This window comes from Nannospalax galili, unplaced genomic scaffold (genome assembly GCF_000622305.1).
Source record: "Nannospalax galili isolate Female #2095 unplaced genomic scaffold, S.galili_v1.0 scaffold1359, whole genome shotgun sequence".
In the NCBI taxonomy this organism is placed as follows: domain Eukaryota; kingdom Metazoa; phylum Chordata; class Mammalia; order Rodentia; family Spalacidae; genus Nannospalax; species Nannospalax galili.
In genome coordinates this window covers 321534-341673 of record NW_008342089.1, presented here as the reverse complement: position 1 = coordinate 341673, position 20140 = coordinate 321534, and the positions used below count along the sequence as shown (strand labels likewise).

At 48.8% G+C, this 20140-nt stretch overlaps 1 protein-coding gene across 4 annotated transcripts; it reads right to left on the bottom strand.

Annotated features, from left to right (window-relative positions):
* Window positions 1-4161: 4161 nt before the first annotated feature.
* Gucd1 (guanylyl cyclase domain containing 1) lies at window positions 4162-19774 on the bottom strand. Of its 4 annotated transcripts, none has more exons than XM_029565816.1 (7): window positions 19563-19724; window positions 15838-15941; window positions 12084-12168; window positions 11266-11431; window positions 9911-10002; window positions 7342-7583; window positions 4162-6468 (listed from the first exon to the last, which is right to left on the bottom strand). In XM_029565816.1, the coding sequence occupies exons 1-7, from the start codon at window positions 19628-19630 to the stop codon at window positions 6377-6379; spliced, it is 849 nt and encodes a 282-aa protein (XP_029421676.1). In that variant the 5' UTR covers window positions 19631-19724; the 3' UTR covers window positions 4162-6376. The 4 variants fall into 4 exon arrangements, with proteins under 4 accessions (XP_029421676.1, XP_029421677.1, XP_008836106.1 ...); XM_029565817.1 differs by lacking the exon at window positions 19563-19724 and adding an exon at window positions 16803-16822 and having other exon boundaries at window positions 4162-6471; XM_008837884.3 differs by lacking the exon at window positions 15838-15941 and having other exon boundaries at window positions 19563-19774.
* Window positions 19775-20140: the final 366 nt, after the last annotated feature.

Genomic DNA, 20140 nt, shown 5'->3' with positions numbered 1-20140 from the left:
AGCAGATGTGTGTTCCACCCCAAGGATCTGGCATTATAGCCAATCAAAACTTTGCTGGTTGTAGATGCTCCACTATTGCACCGGCAGGAACATCTTGTTTGGTATGTTGATAGTGCACCTCTTCCTCTAGTTATAAAGCCACTAGTTCCATGAGGTGCCTGCCCCATGACTTCATCCAATCCTGATTTCCTACCAAATACCTCTTAATACCATTAACATAGAAATCTTGGAATTAAGGAAGAACCTTTAAATTGTTCAGGAGAAAAGGAAGATTGCAGGGGAAATTAGAACCAGGGTAAGGAGTGTGACTAAGACCATGTTGAAAGTGAAAGATGGATTGTATTTATTTATCTCTTGTGTTGACTTCATATGCTAAGGAGCCAACCCTAAGGTGGCTGTGATAAAACTTGTTTCAGAAGCTTTTGTTTACCTCATATGCTAATGAGTGAAGCCACCTACGTGACTGGTACTGATAACATGCCAATGGTGCTGAAATGGACATACAAAGAGACTGCCAATGTACTGCTTTCAGGAACACACTGCTGTACCCCAAGAACACGGCACCCAACACCTTGGCTGATTTCACCCATTGATTTAGAGGATCTTGAAAGCCACTGTGTAGCTATAGCTTTGGTGACCATTGATCTTCTGGCACTTTAACTGAGTCTGCACATACCAACTTCCATGACCTCCATGACCTCTGTGCCTTCCTCCAAAACATCTTGAAACTTCAGGATGTGCTTTGCTCAGGAACAGTGCTGTCTTGGAACTTGCTATGTAAACCAGGCTGCATTGGCAAGACCCTGTCTCAAAATTAACAATAATAATTAGAATGAAAACTGCCTTTAGTTTTAATGTGCCTTCTAGCCTTTCTACTGTGTGGGAACAAAGCCTTCCCCTCCTCTAGAGGATACAGCAATAAGACATCAGCAATTGTTTGTGTCAACTGAACAAAACCCAAAGTTATCTGGAAGATAGGTCTCTGAGCATACCTGTGGGGGATTATCTTGATTGCACCAATTGAGGTGGGAAGATCGTTCATGGTTGGTGGCACCATTCCCTGGATGGGGTCCTGGACTGTATAAAGGGAGAAATGGAGCTGACCAGCAGCACACCTTCACCACTGTTTCTGACTGTAGGTGCAATGTGATCAGCTGCCTCAAGCTTCTGTCACCTTGACTTCCCTACCTTGACTATACACTTGAACTGTGAACTAAAATAAGCTGTTTCTCCCTTAAATTGCATTTTACCACAGCAGCAGGAAAAGTAACTAAGGCAGTACCATTTTGGAAACTTGATCTTAGATTTCTCAGCTTTTAAAACAGGAGGCAGTACTTCCTCCTATTAAACATGCCCTGTTGGAAGTTAGGGCTGTGGCTCACTTGTTCATCCCACTCCATGAAAGCTTCCAGTTCAATTTCCAGTTGTAAGAGTCATCAAGCTGTCAAGGACAATATATGCAGTCTGAACTTCCCTAAGTGGAGAATTTGGCCTGTCTTGCCAGTTGAAATCCTTCCTGAATTCCCATTACTTACCAAGCAAATTCTGCTATTTTTGACAATTACCCTGTTCCTAGCCCCAGCCACCAAAGGTTCTTAAGTTCCTCACAGAAACTGTTTTCAATTCCCTAAGGCCAATGAAAAGACCAAGGTGTTATGGAGGAATATGGCGTTCTCGGGAGTTTTACAGGTGCCTTGGAGGATTTACAAATATTCAAATAGATTCATTTCAGATTCTTGCTTCCTTTTGTTCCTAGCCAGTGTAAGTATCAAAGGGAAAGGGGAACATCAAAGAAGCTCGGGCTGTGCCCTGCAGTTTCCTTTTTAATCTTCTATCACCAAAAAAAGGGCCAGCACTTTCTTGAGCTCTGAGTACTGGAGATATCATATACCTTGAGTGGACATTCTGCTTGCTGCTTTATGATCCTCTATCCTACAAAACAGCATTCTTTGAATAGGAGCCAAGAATAGCACACTGCATTGGAGCATGCTTAGGGCCATGCCCTGTGCAAGGTGAGCTCTTTCCTTGTGAGAGAAACAGCCAATCACAGGCCTGCAGTGGCAGTCTTGATCTGAGGCAATCTCTTCCTTCACGCTAAGCTCACAACAGTGGATGTGTTGCCTCATCTAGTACAGTGCTAAATATAATCCAGTTTATTCAGGCTCCATCAACATCCTTCTTCCAGTTGATTCCAAGAACAGGTTTGTGGATAACTACATATGTGTCTCAGACAGATAACAGCCACAATTGGCACAATTCATGGCCCATAAAAGAGAAGTCTATAAATAGCAGTCAAGATTTTTTAAGTGGCAGACCCAACAACTAGGCCAATGGCAATAGCCAAGTGTTCAGTAAAATATGCGCTCTATAAGTGGAGTACCAGTTCAGGGCTCTGCAAACAGGTTGCATGATAGAATATGTGAATTGCAGAAGAGTCACAAGCCTCATTAGGGAAAGCCATAAATTCCTTGAAGTGTCTAACTGGCCCTAAATTGGCAGCCTGGCCTTTCAAGCCTGGCCTTTCTCACACCTTATCAGTTGGTCACTCCCTGGACTGAGAGAGGCTGTTTGTGGAGCCCACCTGTCTCCTTTAGTGCTATATAACTCACCCGCCTGTCTGAGGGAAGAGACCCTCAAGGACACCAGACCCTGGCACAGAGTTAACTCTTGCAGCTGTGCAGCAGAGTTCCTATATAAGACCAGACTGCTCCCTGTTCAGAGCACAGATAATTATCCCTCGAGGAACAGCTTTTATCAGCCCTTTGCCCTCCTGAATCCAAGGAGCACATTCCTTGCCTGTTGCAGGTCTGGCTCCTTCCTTTTTCCCACCTCCTAAATCTAACATTGTACATACTGGGCAGTAACAGCCACTGCTTCTGTGACTTGTGCTTGTGTGACTGCTTCTGAGAGTGAACAGCCACCCAGTGAAGATCATCAGATTTCATCTCAGTTGAGCTGTCAGTGAACCAGAAGAAACTGTGAGTTAAGGTCCCCACTAAGCCTGTGGCTTTGCTTGGTGAACTATGGATCCATTTTTCCCTAAAGTGCTAGATGCCAAATTTTTAATGTAAGGTTGAGATTGTCACCAGGGCCTGGCTAACTATATTCTAGAAAATTCACTTCCACTTTACAAGTAGGACTTTCAAGAATCAGGTACTCTCTGGGATTTGTTTTGTTTTGTTTTGAAGATTGGGTGCAACAACATTGCCAGGCTGGCCTTGAATGTACAATTCTTCAGCTTCCTGAGTACTGGGATTACAGGCATGTACCACCAGACCCAGCGAAGTACTCTATTTTAACAAGAGCCCAGATAGTAAGCTTTGAAAAGGGATTTACCTGGTCGCTGTGTCAGGGACCTATTAAACCCCAAATCCTCAGGGATACCTCTGGCTAAAATCTACTTCCCTCTGCCAGAGGCTAAAATTAGCAAAATTATCAATTGCAGAAACTTCCTAGCTTTTTAAAGAGAGTTCTAGGGTTGTTGGGCCCCAAAAGAGAGCGACCCACAGCTTGGTGAACTGTTTCCATACAGCCTGTTGGTCTGAACACTGCTCAAAGGGCGATTTGTAGAGCTGCCCTTAAAAGGACCAGGGAGGATGGGAAGTGAGGCACTGGAACCCAAGGTGCTGGGCCTGCTGTGTGGAGTGTTGGTGGTAGAAGGGTAAGGAGGAGACAGCAGCGCTTCCTGCTAGAAGGACTCAGCTTCATCAATCTGCTCAGTCTCAAGAAACAATTTTATCAGAGATTATCAGTCATCTCTGTCCGTGGTGGTGTCAACACCGCGTCAAATCAAAGCCTGGAAGACCTGCCTCTCTGGCTGCAGGGTGGGACAGAGCATACAGGAAAGACTAGAATCTTCCTACTGAGCACCCTCCTCCTTCCTATGGACCATCTCCCTCACTTCAGCCAGTTGCTGCTCCCACCTCCGCCAAGACCCAGTCTGAGTTCTACAGCTCTTCTACAGGCATTGCCTGTCCAGGCCTTGCCCAGCATTAAGGCTTGACTGAGGCCTGGAAGGCAGAAAACTATATTCCAGTCCCAACTAAAACCAGATGTGTCATGTCAAGGGCCCGGATTTCCGTGTGGTTGCTAAGAATTTAGGGAGGCAGGAACTCTGCAGGTTAACAGCTTCACAAAGACGAGCCAAGGTTGCCACCACTGTGCAGTGAGAATATTTATTGAGAATGGCTCATTACAAACAAAATATATTTATGTATAAAATCCTCTGCTATGCAAAAGATCCCTTTCATCCCCGTGGCTAGAGTGTACAGCCATCCGCTGTCCCATGCGGCCTCAGAGGCTTCACTGGGCTGCAGGACAAGCTCGGCAGTTGTAGGTACCACATGCTGTGGGCAAGTCCCTGATGTCACAGCTTTCTCTAGCCCATTTTCATGACCTCTACAAGAATACAACACAGTGTGGCTTACATCCTGCCTCTACGTCCCTCCTCAGGCAGATGGATCTCGTAGATAGCAGCTGTCTTATTACTCTTACAGACAGGAGGCCTCTAACTTGTAACTTGCCCTGAGAAGTCATTGTCTGAGTCCAGGGACTGAGTATTTTTAAATATCCTAGAGAAGGTGACCACCTTCATTGGAAGCCACTTCCCATGACCACCCACCAGCATGCCTCATCACATCCAATTATCATAAAGGCTTTACTTCCTCCCATCAGGTATCCTCACAATTTTACCGATCCTCTCCTGAGGACACCCACACCCCATAGCTGTTATGCAGTACTCCTAGGCTTGGAGCCAGAGTTCCCTAGAGCCTTAGGTCACCCAGCATTAAGGCAATGGAAATGAGACCAGACTGAAACCAATACTAATCTCTGAAAGCCAGGCTGGCTACCTAGCCAAGAGCACTTCCCTCCCAGCCTAAGGCTGCATCTGGTATTGAGTAATTTCGGTGAGTGGTCTGACTGACCTTGTAAACACAGACCACCTCTGTCCCTCAGAACTACCATGCTCAGGGAGGGGCCAGCTAGTGGTGGGGGAAACAGCTGCTACCATGTCACGCCTTGGGCACTGAAAGACTAAGGCCCCAGGAGTACAGGGATAGTGAAGCGTTGGGGTACCCCTGCTTCTTTGCCAGAGGCATCCTATGAGGAGTGAACTCCCCTAGTCTCCGTGAGAATGACCCATTTCCTTGTTTCTTTGGTGCAGACCTGGGTTCAAGACCCAGCTCTACCATTGCCCTGGGCAAGCCTCCTCCAGGGGCCAGCCTCTTCCTCTGTAAGGTGAGGGGCCCCTCAGGCTGCTGGCCAGGCAGTTTTCATATTAAGAACTTGTACTGACTTATCTGCCCTATGAAAAGAGGTGTTAGTGGTTCCAAAGTACCTGTAATCTATTATTGTCTTACTCCCTGCAAGCTGAAAATTTAAATCTCAGTAAAATAAATACCCTTGCTATCAAGAGCATAAGAGGAAGGAACCAGCTCCAATTGGTGCTACGTGAAGTGCTGTATGATCCTTGCCTTTCTTCATCAGGACTGAAGACCCAGTATTCTGTGCAAATGGTCCTGGTATAAAAACCAGGGTAGATGGGTGGCTACAGGCTGTCGTCCCCTGGTCATCGTTTTAGGAGGACAGGCCCTCTAGCACCCATCCTCAAGAGATGTGGGGCTCCCACACTTAGAGGACAAATACCACTGTGGGAATTTAGGCTGGTGTCAGAAGGCCTCCTGGGCACAGGGGCTCTCTGGGGCCTCAGCAGCACTTTATTCCTGGAATATTCTCTCTGCTGTCATTCACTGGACCCAGCTCACTGCTAAAGGCTCTCCATTCTATAGAACCGAGGTACCTAGATGCTAAGAAAGTCCCAGCATCCCAGGGGTCAGGGAGCCAGAGTGGCTGTAAAGTGTGCCTATGTTGCATAATAACAAGGCTTCATAATCAGAGAAACTTGAGTCCACTGAGACAGAAGAGAGTAGTGACTCCACCATGTGGCAGCAAAATATTGGGGCTTAGAGTGGCCCTGTGCCATGGGCCTGGGTTTGGATGTGCTCTCCCCAAACACAGAGATGCTGTCCTAAAGAGTGGCATCAAGATAAGTGACCTCTCCCAGGACTCAGTCCGCAGAGAGACTGACTCTAGCTTCTTCTCTTGCTTTGGACACAGCTAGAGTCAGACTTAGGGTCTTGAGAGAGGCTCTTAGAATGCCTCCAGCAACTAGCAGGTGCTTAGGGTAAGTTGCATAATGACACATAGCACTGGAGGACAAAGCAGCCATGTCACAGAGTACCCCAGGGCCTTGTCAAACAGGCTGAGGCTACGACTGGGCATCCTAGCCCCAGCAGCCCTGGGCCTACGTATCCTGAGTGGGCCTGGCTGGGGTAGGATATAGGGTCTGAGGGCCTGGCAAGCCAGGCTCCTGCTGTCAGCTGTCCAGGTAGACAAAGAGGATGTCTTCATCTGTGCCATAGCTGGTCCTGGCCTCCTCGAAGTTACTGATGCTGGTGCTGCACATTCCTGCTGGGTGTGGAAAGGGCAGAGTAGGGTCAGTAAGTGGAGGAAATACCCACCCTGCCAGCACCCAGCTGTGTCCTACCTGTCTTGGCTCAAGTTTTCCACCCCCAGGAAACTTTTCCTGCCTATTCTGGCTTTCAGGAGCTCTTTCTCTGACTCTTCCCCAGTTTAGAGGATGGAGAAACTGAGGCCTAGAAAAATCGAGAAATGTGCTCCAGGCCGGAGGTGGTAGTACACGCCTTTAATCCCAGCACTCAGGTAGGGGCAAGACCAGGCCAGCCTGGTCTACATAGCAAGTTCTAAGACAGCTGGGGCTACAGGGAGACTCTGTTTCAAAAAAAGAAATATGCTGACCACGAAGTCTAGTCAGAGAAGCCCTTTGTCATGCCCAAGACCCTAAGGGCAGTGGGCACTCTGGAACAAGGGGAAGGTCTAGCCAGACTTTTCAGCCAGTGTACTGGCTGTCCTGTGAGGACTAGGACAGGACTACAGCATATGCAGCATAGATCATCAAGGTGGGACCCCAGCAGAGGGGTGAAGCTGGTGGTGTAGGAGGAGGGGTAGCTGGAGGTCTGGGCAGCAGCAGGTTTTTAGCTGGTTTGCAGTGTGGCCAGGACAGCCTAAAGACAAGAACCCAGGAAGAGCAAAGGCTTCAGAAAGAAGAGAGGGAGGGAGGGAAGGAGGGAGGGAAGGAAGGAGGAATGCAGAGAAGGAGAGAGGGAAGGAGGGAGGGAGGGAGGAAGGAAGGGAAGGAATGAGGGAAGGAAGGATATCTTGGTCATATCCATACCATGTTGAAGGGAGAAAGTTGTGGGGTCTGGGCATAGGGGATAGTAAACACAGACCACCCTGACCCACGCTGCCCTCAGCACTCACGGTCAGCATAGGCTGGGTTGTTGTAGAAGATGCAGCCAGTGGTCCTGTTGTAGCCACGCAGAACGATGAAGTGGCCCTGGTAGTCAGGAGTACGGCAGAAACAGCGGTGGCCACGGGGGGTAAAGCAGCAGTACTTGACTGGGCTGGAGCACAAGTCACAGTGCAGCACCCCTGAGTTCACCAACACAATGGCCACATGGCCCTGAGCCAGGTGTGCTTGGATGTCCTGCACGCTCACTGTGCTGTGGGTGGGAGAAGGGTTAGATATAGTGCCACTGGGCCTCATTTCCCATCTCCCAAGTTCATGGATCCCAGTTTTATGCACTCCTGGTATTAGAATACTTGAGGACCTGGCTTGTCTTCCCTCTGCCCTGGGCTCCCTCCAAGTAGGAATTCCCTGATTTGTCACAATGGTCTGGGTTCAGCCCTGCATCAAGCTCAGGTCCAGCCTTTGTGTGCTGGTGCTGGGGTATGGAGGTTTATTTATTTATTTATTTTTTTGTCTTTTTGAGACAGGGTTTCCCTGTAGTCCCAGCTGACCTGAACTTACTATCTAGACCAGGCTGGCCTTGAACTCACAAAGATCTGCTTGCCTCTGCCTCTCAAGTGCTGGGATTAAAGGCGTGTGCCACCATGCCCAGAATGGAGGTTCTTATAGAAGACATGGCCCTGTAATCGGAGAGCAACTACAGCAGCACCAGACCTTATTCTTAGCCTGGACAGTTAATTTTTACAAAGCTCTCATTTCTCCTTTACCCCAAATCTTGCATGGTTTACACTGGAAGTAGAAAGTGTTGCCTGGCACCATCCTGGAGGCTGGCTCGGCTGGGGGGAGCGGGGGCTGTCCCTTCTGATACCTTCTATAGGCAGAAAATTCAAGTGAAAGCCCAGAGGACAGAAGGAGTTGTGGGGGTACCCCAAAGACTCTGCTATCTTCACTGAGGGAGATGCTCACCACCCAGACCCTCCTTCAGTAATCTCCTCAGGAGTGGAAGCGTTCGCATCATGAGGCCTAGACACTTTGGTTTTGCTGCCTTACATTAGGAAATGTGCCATTTTTCCATTTGATCTCCGAAACAAAATATTGGCAGAGTTCCCAATAGCATATATAAAAGGGATTTCAGCAATAGGGTAAAAAGCAGGGCAGGCTGGAAGGGAAGCTGTAGCTTCATGGAACTGTGAGTGTGAAGATGCTAGATTCAGATCACAGCACAGCTACATGCTGGGGTGACCAGACACACCTCTCCTGTTGCCATCTCGTCCCTTGAGAAGGCAAGGGCTTCCCATTCGGTGACAAGACCTGTAGAGAATCCCTAAATAAACCTTTGCCTTTCCTTCCATCACATACTTAAATGGCCAAAGGACAAGTAGATATTTGTCTCCCCAGGTTCCAATTCATCTACCATGTGGCTAATGGTATTAATAGAAAACCATAAATCTGCCGAGTGTGGTGGCGCACACCTTTAATCCCAGCACTTGGGAGGCAGAGGCAGGCAGTTCTCTGTGAGCTCAAGGCCAGCCTGGTCTACATAGAGAGTTCCAGGACAGCTGGGGCTAGAGGAAAAGGAAAAGACAAAAAAAAAAGGAAAAGAAAAGAGAAAACCATAAATCTGTAAAGAAATCTGAGAGGAATGGTCCCAGGAAGCCTAGCCAGGGACTAGAGGCTTTACAGTGAGCCCAGGGAAGACTATCACGCACTGTGGGGAACCCAGCCCCTAACATATGGCTAAGAACAGGGAGGCCCTTGTAATGTGGTGGGGTAACCCAAGATTGACCATAGCTATGCTATGTTATAAGCAGGCCCCATCTAAACCCAGTAGTTAAAGCTAGAAGCAGTTAGCTCAAATATGGGAGTGGAAAAGTTTGACCCAGCTGCACCAAGGTGTACCAAGGTGTGGATTTGAGAACAGGTCTTTGGCGTGCACCTGGTGGTTCCTGCTAACAGCAGGTTTATGGCTTCTGTACTTGCCGCTCGGCTCGCTCTTGCAGAATAGAGATTGTTCTCTTGCAAAATAGAAATTGTTAGGGGGGGTTTCCACCCCTAAGCTTGGGAACTTAAACTTTTCACCCCTGGATATGGTTTTTCTGTATAAAAGCTTAACCTAAAAATGGCTCAGGGCTGTACTTGGGACTTAAATGCCCAGTGTAGTCACTGGCCTGGCTACAAAGACTTTCTTTTGGCAATTTTCTGTGTCTAAGTGGTCTTACCTGGTGAGACAACCTCAAAACAGTAAGGTCACAATAGCAGGTTCCCTAGACAGCTACTCAGTCACACTGACAGCACATTCCTCAGGCCATCACTCCTACATTAGGTCTTCTGTGTTCTGTCCCATGCCGTCATCCTCTGAACAGTTCAAGAGAAACCACCCCAGGCTACAACCTGGGTTATGGCCCCACTGAGCTCTACTATATGGATGAAAAAACCCACCAAGGCTCAGGGGGGCAAGTCAGTGCTCAGTTCTACCTAAGTCCACACTCCCAGCCTTTCCCAAATGCCATCTTGAGGCCTCCCCACTGTGTCACCAGAAGAAAGCAGCCATATGAGGACAGGTGAGGAGGGAAGGCTCACCATTTCTCCACCAGCACCTTGCAGGTCTTGGCTTGTGCGAACAGCTGGTTAACCCTGGTCTCCTCTGTGTCAAAGTGCTTCCTGTAGAAGGACTGAAGAGAGAAGAGCAGGTGGAGTGGTCACCCATCCTGGCTGCACTCACCCCACTAGATGAAGCAAAGATCATGTTAGAAGAGGTAGCAAGAAGGCAGAGGAGCTGGGCGTGGTGGCACATACCTTTGGTCCTGGCACTTGGGAGGCAGAGGTAGGTGAATCTGTGTGATCAAGGCCAGCCTAGTCTACATAGTGAGTTCCAGGTCAGCTGGGACTACAGAGAGACCTGTCTCAAAAAAAAAAAAAAAAAAAAAGGCAGAGGAGCCCTACTTCAGGACAGGTGGCATGTGCCTACCATGTCCAGTAAGAAAGCTGTGTCTGTTCCTGGCTGAGGAGCGGACAGACAAGTATGAACAGGAGGCTCGAGACAGGTGATGACATGAAGACCTTAGGCCAGCTCCCTAGGGAAGATCAGCTGGTAGACATGAACAGTAACCTAAAGCAAATGAGCAAGGAGGGCAAGGCTGCCCTCCCAATTCCCACTAGATGGTTCAGCCAGCCAGTATAGCCAAGAATGACCCACAGAACTTTGCTTGGCACAGGGACCTCACATGATCAGAGCCCCAGGAGGCAGGCCAAAGACATTCTGTTCTCAGGCCCCTTTTTCAGCCTTAAGATTTAGTAGCCTTCTTCCCCTGGTGTGGAAAGTTCAAAGGAGAGTTACAAGGTCTGGCACTGGGCCCCTGTGACAGCCCTTTGCCAACAAGGCTAGTAGAGACTACTTTGCCAACTTTTGGAGCCTGGGCAAGATCTGCCTGAAGGGCAGGTAAGCCTGGCTCTGGCTTTGCAAGGAGACAGAATTCACTGATGTGTTGGCACAGCCATCTATGATGGCATTATTTTTCAAGAGAAGAAAAAAAAAGAAATACATATCAGTTTTTCTTCCAGAATAGCAGTCACCTAGCTGAGACCTGGCTATCCTGCTGAGAAAGAAGGAATGGAGCAAGTGATAGTCACATAAGATCACAGTGATGTGCTCTGCAGCCTGGGCCTGTCTTGTCCTAGAGAGTGCAGAGAAGGATGCAGAGGGCAGATACTCCTTTGCTAGAGAAGGCAGGCAGGAGTCCAGGATTCAATGCTTGGATGCTCCGGGCAGGCCGGACCTCAAAGCCGTCTGCCAGCACGTTTATCTACCACCTAGTCTCTGTATACCATGTTTTCACTTTAGCGTTCAAGCTTTGAGCATTCTCTAACCGATACAACTGGGTAGCCTATGCCTCTGGGTGCCCATGTGTAAGAAGACCCAGGGGTTAGCTGCTTACCTGGTTCTTATAACCCTTGTCAACACCCAGAGTCTGGGTACAAAAGCGGTGTCTCACACCAAAGTGGCGCATCAAGTAGGCCAGATCGATGGTCCAGATGCTTCTGGTCAGTTGCAGCTCCTGCAGGGCACTCTCAAACTCCCGGTCGTCCAGCTGGCCCAGGTACCTGAGCAGAGGGCAAAGAGATTAGCTTGCTCTTGAGGCAAAGCTAGACCACATTACCCTCCATCTGTGGGCCCAACAGCCACCATCAGTACTTCTGATCTTTAGGAGCCTCTTTCCTTTATCATAACCCCACATCATGCCCATGTATACCTGAGCCCAACCTGAGGGCTTTCAGGGCTTAGACTGCCTGGGACACTGTCTAGTGCCACAGTCAAGGGCCTCAATTCTGTTTCTTGCATTTCTCAAAGACTGTGTGAACTTGGGCAAGTTGTTCGTCTCTCTGGCCTTCCTGATTGCATCTCTAAGATGAGGCCCTTGGATCATAAAAGTGGTTTCCAAAGTTTTAACAACTGAACACTTTTGTTAAGCTTCATCTTTCCAAGAATTCCAGAATGTAAGACAGATAAAGGATCTAGGTCTCCAGACAGCCAATTAAAAACTCTTGTACAGGTGAGAGCAATGGTCCCTTCTGGCTCTTTCAGGGTTTTTATATCTATGTAGCATCTCAGTTAGCATGAGGTTGGAGCAGTAGAAAATGCCCAGCCTGGACATATGAAACTTCTTTGGTCATCCCAAGCTCCTAACCATTAGCAGAGCACCCAGGTCACTTCTTGTTTCACCCTGGAGCCACAGAAGGTAGTGTGGACACTCACTGCAGCACCATCCTGGAGCAGGCCAGGCCACAGTCCCAGTGGTAGAGCTGCTGGATGACGGGCACAGGCAGCTGCACAAAATCTCCTGTACAGAAACAAGAGGGAGGTCTCAGAGCCTCTGCACAGTGCCCACCATTGCCACCCCCACTGGAGATGCCATTACAGCCTTCTGCTGAGACTCTACAGGGCCCTTCCCACAGCCCTTTATCTTATACCAAAATCTTCTAGTGTGCTGGTTCCCATGCCTCTTTAAAACAAAACATTCATGGTCACGTGCCAGAGAGCTTTAATGCCAACCTGACACATCTGGGTTGAGGGAGCCTCAATTGGGGAAATGCCTTCATTGGACTGGCCTGTGGCCTGCCTGAGTTCCTAACTTGGGCTCCCTGATGAACTCTGACCCAGGATATGTAATATAAAATAAATTCTTTCCTCCCCAAGTTGGTACTGGTCAGAGTATTTTGTCACAGCAACTCAGAAACTAGAACAGAAATTGGTACCAGAGAGTGGAATACTGCTGTGACAGACCCCCACATTGGAGGATTGTAGAAGCATTTGGAACTTTGGCTGGAAAAGCCATTGCGTGCTTAGTTTGTTGCTGTGGAGCTTGGAACAGTTATGTTGAAAGAGTTGTGGACGATGGAGGCCTGGCTTGTGAAGCTTCAAAGGGAAGCGGAGACTAACAGGGCTGTTCCTGTGATATTATGAAGTGAGAATCTGTGGGTTCTGGTTGGCTGGAGCTGAAGAATCAGCTGTGATTAAGAAGAGACCAGAACCTGAAGGAAAACCTTTGCTTTACTGGGACAATTGATGCTGGTTAGCTGGGGCTGAAAAATCAGCTGTAAGTAACAAGAAACCAGCATCACTGAGGTGAAATCTTCTGGGAGGTATTTCCTCAGGGTCAGCACACAGAGGGGACCCAAGCCTCCATCTCAAGCTGGAAGAAGGACTTGGTAATGTGTAAGAGTCTCCTGAATGGTTCTGGTGTTGAAAGCGTGAAGGGGTCACAGAGAGCAGCTGAGGCTTGGCACTCTGAGAGGCCAGGAAAGGTCATAGGTAAAAGTAAAAGTGCAGCTCCAGTTGCAGTGAAGACCACAGGATCAAAGGGGTCATGGAGAGAATGAGGCTTTGCACCCCAAGAGTCAAGAGGCCATTGGTGAGGTTGTAGCCTCAGTTTCAGTGGAGACCCCAGCTTTTTGGAGATGCCGGGACCATGGGACGACCACCAAGGACAGCAGTAGGTGTGGAATGCAGCTGGCCTGGGTCTGTGAGATGAGCTGTGTGTGCTGTGGACTGCAGAGTCAGAGCAGTGGAGCTGCCAGAACTCTTTGGAGCCCAGAAGATCATGAGTGAAAGTGAATCCCAGATGCCCAGCCTTGAGCTTCTTTGTTGGACTTCAGGTTTGTTTAGGTGTACCTGATTCTCCCCTTTGAAATAAGACATTACTTGTTTTGGATTTTACAGAAGCCCACCCACAGTTAAAGAGACTTTTAAAAAAGACTATGGACTTTTAAGTGTTTGGATTTTTTTAAGGACTGTGGGGTTTTTAAGGTTGTACTGTCCTTGTGTTGTGATATTAATATTAACATCATATCTTGGGGACAAGAATTGGAAAGGTTATGGTTTAATAGTGATGTATTTGTGTCAAGTTGACAAGGGGTCAATTGTGCTGGATAGCTTTAGTATGAACTTGACACACCTGGGTTGAGGGAGCCTCAATTGGAGAATTGCCTTCATTGGACTGGCCTGTGGCCATGTCCATGGGGCACCTTCTTGATTGTTGAGTAATGTGGGAGGGCCCAGCCCACTGTGGATGGTGTCACCCCTGGGCAGGGGGACCTGTGTTGCATAAGAAAACAGGTTGAGCAGGGGTCAGGGGAGCAAGCCAGTAAGCACTGTTCTTCCATGGTCTGTGCTCTAGCTCCTGCCTCCAGGTTCCTGCCCTGAGTTCCTACCTTGGGATCCCTGATGATCTCTGACTCAGGATATGTAATATACAATAAACCCTTTCCTCCCCAAGTTGGTACTGGTCAGAGTATTTTGTCATAGCAACTGAGAAACTAGAACAGTCACTATCTCAATAAGGTCGGCTTCCTCCTCATCACCAGGCTCTCTTCCAGGCAGAATTCTCTTCTGCCATGATCCCTCACAGTTGAGCAGGGAGTGTCTTGCACACCATTGCCTGGACATTTTTGGCTTTCCAGAAACTAATGCCTGCCCATAGACTTCACTCCTCTGAAGTGCTGCCGCTTTCAGACCCAGTCACACATTGTATATGCTCATAGCCCCCCATACCTCTCATTAAGATGTTCTGGGAGGAACTGAGGAAGCAGGGACTTTGCTTCCTGCTTTCATACCATGGCTGGGCCACAGGAGGCACTCAGCAGAGTGCTCGAGGAGGTCTGCCTGACACCAAAGCCTCCAGGAGAACCAGCATGGGAAGACCATGGTTAGGAGAAGGGAACTGTCGTACAAGCCGCATAAGTAGAATGCAGTGCTCTGTCTAGCACTGTCCCCATGGTCTGCCCTTTCCAGGCTGTGAAGTGAAACAGAATAGGCCACACACAGGTATTGTAGTCCCACTGGCTGGTTGGGGGTTGGGCAATTATCTTCCTTGCACTGGACTGAGTTTGGTCATTCCTAAAGTGGGGGACTTTGGTCTGATTTGGTCAACCGACTGCAAAAATATTTTCTGAGCATCTGGCATGTGTACTTCAGTATAGTGACAACAATGACAAGGTCCGTGTCCCAGTGCATAGCAAGAACAAACAAATATAACAGATAATCAGCAACTTGGGCTAGGAAACGATGGGGTGTGCCTCAGAGAGGTGAGCCAGGAAGCAGAACACGGATGGAGAACAGTATGTGCTGAGGCCCTGAGGGAAGGACAAGCTGGCAGGAGCATGGCCTGGGAATGAATCTGCACAAAGTTCAGAGTCTAGATGGTAGCACACTCTTGAAACCCCAATATTTGGAAAGCTGAGGCAGGAGAGGCACAAGGCCAATCTGGTCTATATAACTAGGGCTGGTCAAAAAAAAGAAAAAGTCTAAAGAACCAGAGGGACCTCTCTCGCTCACTCTCTTAAAGATTTATTTATTTTTATTTATGTGTATGGGTGTTTTGCCTACAAGCATATATGGATATATGTACCAAGTATATGCCTAGTGCCTGCAGAGGACAGAAGGCACTGGATCCCCTAGAACTGGAGTTACAGACAGTTGTGAGTCACTATGTGGGTGCTGGGATCTGAACCCAGGTCCTCTGTAAGAGCTAGTGCTCTTAACCACTGAGCCAACTGTCCAGCCCCAGAAGGGCCTTCTCTATGCTGGTCACCACTTCAGTTCCTCAGGGCATGCCTGCTCTCCCCTCTATGAAATGGATCACCATGGAGCCAGCCCAGAGCAACTATATGCATAAAGCATATAGGTACTAGTGTAAACTGCCAGCTAGGGCCTGGTGTGCTAGGCCCAGGCAAGGACGAGGCTTTTTGCCCTTCTTGCCCCAGGCACCTCTAAACCTGTCTCCCATTCAAGGCCCATGCACTTGGCCTCATTCTACCCCTACCATGGATAAAGTCTTGCCTGTCCTCTTCCCAAATTCTATCCCATCATCTGCCCCTGCACACAGCAGCCAGAGGAATTTCATCTACAGTTTCTCATTACTCTTAAAGTTCTCAGGGCTGGGGAAATGGCTCAGTGGGTAAAGGCCTCAAGTGTGAGGACTGGAGTTCAGATCCCCAGAACCCATACCCACTTGTAATCCCAGCATGCAGGAAGTAGAGACAGGAAATCCCCAGAGGAAGCTGGCTAGCCAGACAAGCTGAAAAACTGTGCAAACTCCAGGTTCTGTCAGAGACCCTGTTCAACAGGTAAGGTGGAGAGAAATCAAGGAAGACATTTAATGACAACCTTGGGCCTCCACATGCATGTGCACACACAAGGATCCACATGCACAGGAACACACATATACATATGTACAATAGGAACATGCACATTCATATACAACAAAAATTAAAATAATGCTCTCTCAACATACTTTTCTTTTAAAAACAGAACAACAAATAAGCAGGGTTAAAAGCACACATCTTTAATCCCAGAATTTGGGAGGCAGAGACTAACAGTCTCTGTGAGACTGAGGTCAGTCTGGTCTACATATTGCATTCCAGACCAGCTGGGGCTATAGGAAGACCGTTTCAAAAAGACAAACACAAAATATAAAACCCAGGGTCTTATGTAGCCCAGGATGGCCTCAAACTTGATAGGTAGCCAAGGGAACCCTGAACTTCTGACCCTCCTACCTTTTCCTCCAGAGTGCTGGGATTACAGGCATGTGACACCACACCTGGTTTTATGTGGTGATGGGGATTGAACCTAGGGCTTCATGTATGCTAGGCAATCACTCTTATCAATTGAGCTAGATCTCCACCCCTCACCTTTTGCTATATTTTTCAGGTTCCTGCCCTACCTGGGTCCTCCACATTCACCTCAGTCCTCACTTGCTCTAGTTGCCCTCTGAACCCAGCAGCCTTAACTGCCTGAGGGATTCTGCACACGTGCCACCCTCTTCTCTACTGTTCTTGTCATTTGGGTCTCATCTCAAAATCTCCTGAGGTTTTTTCTGACTATGCCTTTGATGGGTGAGAAGAGCCCTCCTTCATAGCATCCTGTTTATTTCATTCAGTGCTTAGCAAAAGGAACAACATAAGAAGCTACTGTCACCTCATTAAATCGTAAGTTTCCTGAGGAGCAGGGCCATGATCTGAATGTGCATCTCCAACCAAAATTCATGCTGAAACATAAACCCCATGGTGGTGGCGGTAAGAAGTTGGGTCTTTGGGGAAGTGATTTGGTCATGAGGGCACTTATAAAAGGGTCAGAAAACCCATCTTAGGCCTTGTCTTAGTTTCCTTTCCAGGTGCTGAGATAAAACATCCTGACAAAAACAACTTAGGGGAGAAAGGGTTTGTTTCCACTCACAATTCCAAGTCACATTAATCATTTAGGGGAAGTCATAGCAGCAGGAGCCTGAAACAGCCAGTTATAACATATCTATAATCAGGAAGAGGGCAAGGAATGCATGTAGGCAGGCGTCTGGGTGATCCTTATCAGTCCAAGGCCCAGCCCAGAAAATGGTGCTGCCCACATTTAGGGTAAGTCTTCCCACTTAATTATCCCAGTTAAGGAAATCCCTCACTGGCATGCCTGCGGGCCAATCTTATCTAGGCAATTCCTCTTTGAGAGGGCCTTTCTCAGGTGACTGTCTGCAGATTATGTCAAGCTGACAAACATCTCAGACCTTTTTGCCCTCCTCTAATATCCTGCTGTGTAAGGACACCGTACTTCTTCTTTTTGCTTCCTGCCATGTGAGTGCATCTACATGGGATTGTCAATAAGGAATGGGTCTTTACCAGGCATGGAACGTGCCAGCACCTTGATGTTAGAATTCTCAGCCTCCAAAGTTTTGAGAAAATAAATTCCTATTTTTATAAACTATCCAGTTGCACAAATGGACTTAAGACATCAGAGAACTTGCTCATTTTGTTTGCTGTTTTTCCCATGCTTCGTGTCTGACACTTACCAATAATCATTATATCTGGGGCTGGACTTGTAGCTCAGAGGTAGAGTACTTGCCTAGTATTGCCAAGGCCCTAGGTTTGATCCCCAGCACTGCCCTCCTCCAAAAAAAAAATCATATTTAAGAAATTAATTTCATGTGAGGCTCTGATCACACCAAGGTGACTAAAGACCTAAACCTTGATCTCCAGGGATTTATATTCTAAAATGGTTCTCCCACAACATGCAGGGTAGAGAACTCTGCAGGGTATCATGCTATCACAGTGAGCACCTTCTCCTTTCAGAATCCTCATTATGACTGTAAATGAACTTTTGGTCTTATCAACTCTGGCATTACTTCCTGGGCTTTGTTTTTGCCTATTAGTCTGGAATGTTTCTCATTTCTTACATCTAAATGTTCTCTCCCTCCACACGCTCCTTGAGGTGGCATTTGCTTCTGGACAGCCTGAGAATTCTGTGATGGCATGTGGGGCCAAGGGTGCAATTACCTTCTCCCACCCCTCAGCCCACAGCCAGCATTCATGTATGCCTGTTGAACAGGAGTTTAAAAACAAAGCTTTCCCTTGGGAGGCCTACTTGTCACTGCAATGCCCATTGCCCAGGCTTCCAGATCACAGCCCTCTATTGAAGGCTCTCTCCTTACTCTAGTACTAACTAGTTGGGCTGTACCCTCCTGTTATACTGTTGTAAAATGTGCTACAAGACAGTTACTCCTTAGGGCCCTAGGAGATTAAATTGTCTCTCTTCTTCACAGAGCCCTAGAACCTCTTGATCCTGAGGTGTCACAGGACAAAGGTTTCCTGTTAGGCCATCCCCATCTTGGCACAGGCAAGATGTTCCTTGGAGCGTAGGTGATAAGGGTAGGCAAGGCCTTGGTATTTGTCGTGATAACAGTTTTAGCCTTCAGAGCCCCAAACTGCTGCCAGATGTTGATGCCTGAAGCCAAGGCATTACCCCACCTGAGAGCTAGGGTCTGCCAGAAGGCCCTAGCCCAGCTTCAGTTTGTGGCTGTCACCACTCTTTCTGGACACCTTACCCCTCTCAGCCTCAGTCTGCTCACCTGAAAAAGTACAAACAGCAGCAGTAACCTACTTCACTGGGTTTTATGAAGATCATGAGGCACTTGATATCAACAATTTAACACAGCCTCTAGCTCTTAGCTCCCTACAAAGATGAGCCATTACTCTGCTGAGGCTAAGAAAAAGCAAAGCACTCAAAGATCAAAGTTAGAGAATTAGAGAGTAGAAATGTGAATCCCAGTATGGGTTCAGGCCCTGATCCACCATACAAGGATGCACTCCTGGATGTGATGTCATTGTCCTACCGACACCAAGGGTCTGGGTCCCAAGTGCTCTTGACCCCTCCCATGAGATGCCATCCTCACCAGAGCAGTTTATTAATATCAACTCTGTGTCTTAAGCGGAGTTCCACGGTGACCTCCCCCGTTCTCTACATCTTAAGCAAGCAAAGGGGCTCTGGTTTCCTTCGGGCAGAACGAACCAGGGAAGAACTGTTTTAAACTAGACAAAGCGCCTGGGAAAACAGGGGAAAGGACCTTCCCTCCTCCCCCCTCCCCTTCTTGGTCTCGGGCTGCCCTCGGCTCCCCAGAGGGCAGGATCACCCAGAGCCGCTCCAGCAGGACTTTTCGTTTTGGGGAAAGGTGGCCCTTCCAAGACCGCTATCAGAGCTGCCTGGGGTTCCAGCCCTGGGAGACTCAAGAATGACCAGAGGTTGGGGGACGGGACATGAGGCGGGATATCCACCGAGCTAAGATCTAGGAGTTCCACGGTCTGCGCTGAGGCCGTGGTCCGGCCAAGGTCGCGCGGCCAGACCCTGTCCTGCTCTAGGGCGGGGTCCCTCGGTTCCCCGGGTGAAGGAAGGCAAGGCCCTCGGAGAGGCACTGACCCGGCTCGAGCGGCTGCCCCGCTGCCTCCGCCTCCGTCCTCATGACCCGGGTGGCGCAGGGCGCCCATGGCCCCGGCCCGGAGCTGGCTGCTGCTCCGACTTCTGCTGGGCAGCGAGCGCGCTGGGGCCGTGCAGTTCCTCAGCCGCGACTGCGGCGGTTCAGGGAAGGGGAGGTGCTGCTGGGCCACCCCAAGCCCCGCCCCGGCCCTCCCGGGCCACGCCCCTTCCCTTCCACCCACTTCAAATTCATGTCCGCCAGAGCCAAGCCCTCGGGGCTACAGGCAAGTCCTGCCCAGATTCCGGAAGCCCCACCCCTTCCCGAGCCCCGCCCCTAAAGCTCTTGCGTCTAGTGGACATCGGTTTCTCGGAGTCACTGAGCTCTCGGCATCCGCCAGGCTTGCGGTTTTGCGGCCACCGGTGTTACCTCAGACTCCTCCCTATGCTTCACCAAGGCTCCTGGCCTCCCTTTAGGGATCATCTACACAATGACTACGATACCTCCCCGTGCTCAGACCGCCCCCTTCCTGGCGGTGACTGGATCCTAAACTTAAATTATGAGGGGAAGTCCTGGACCAAGC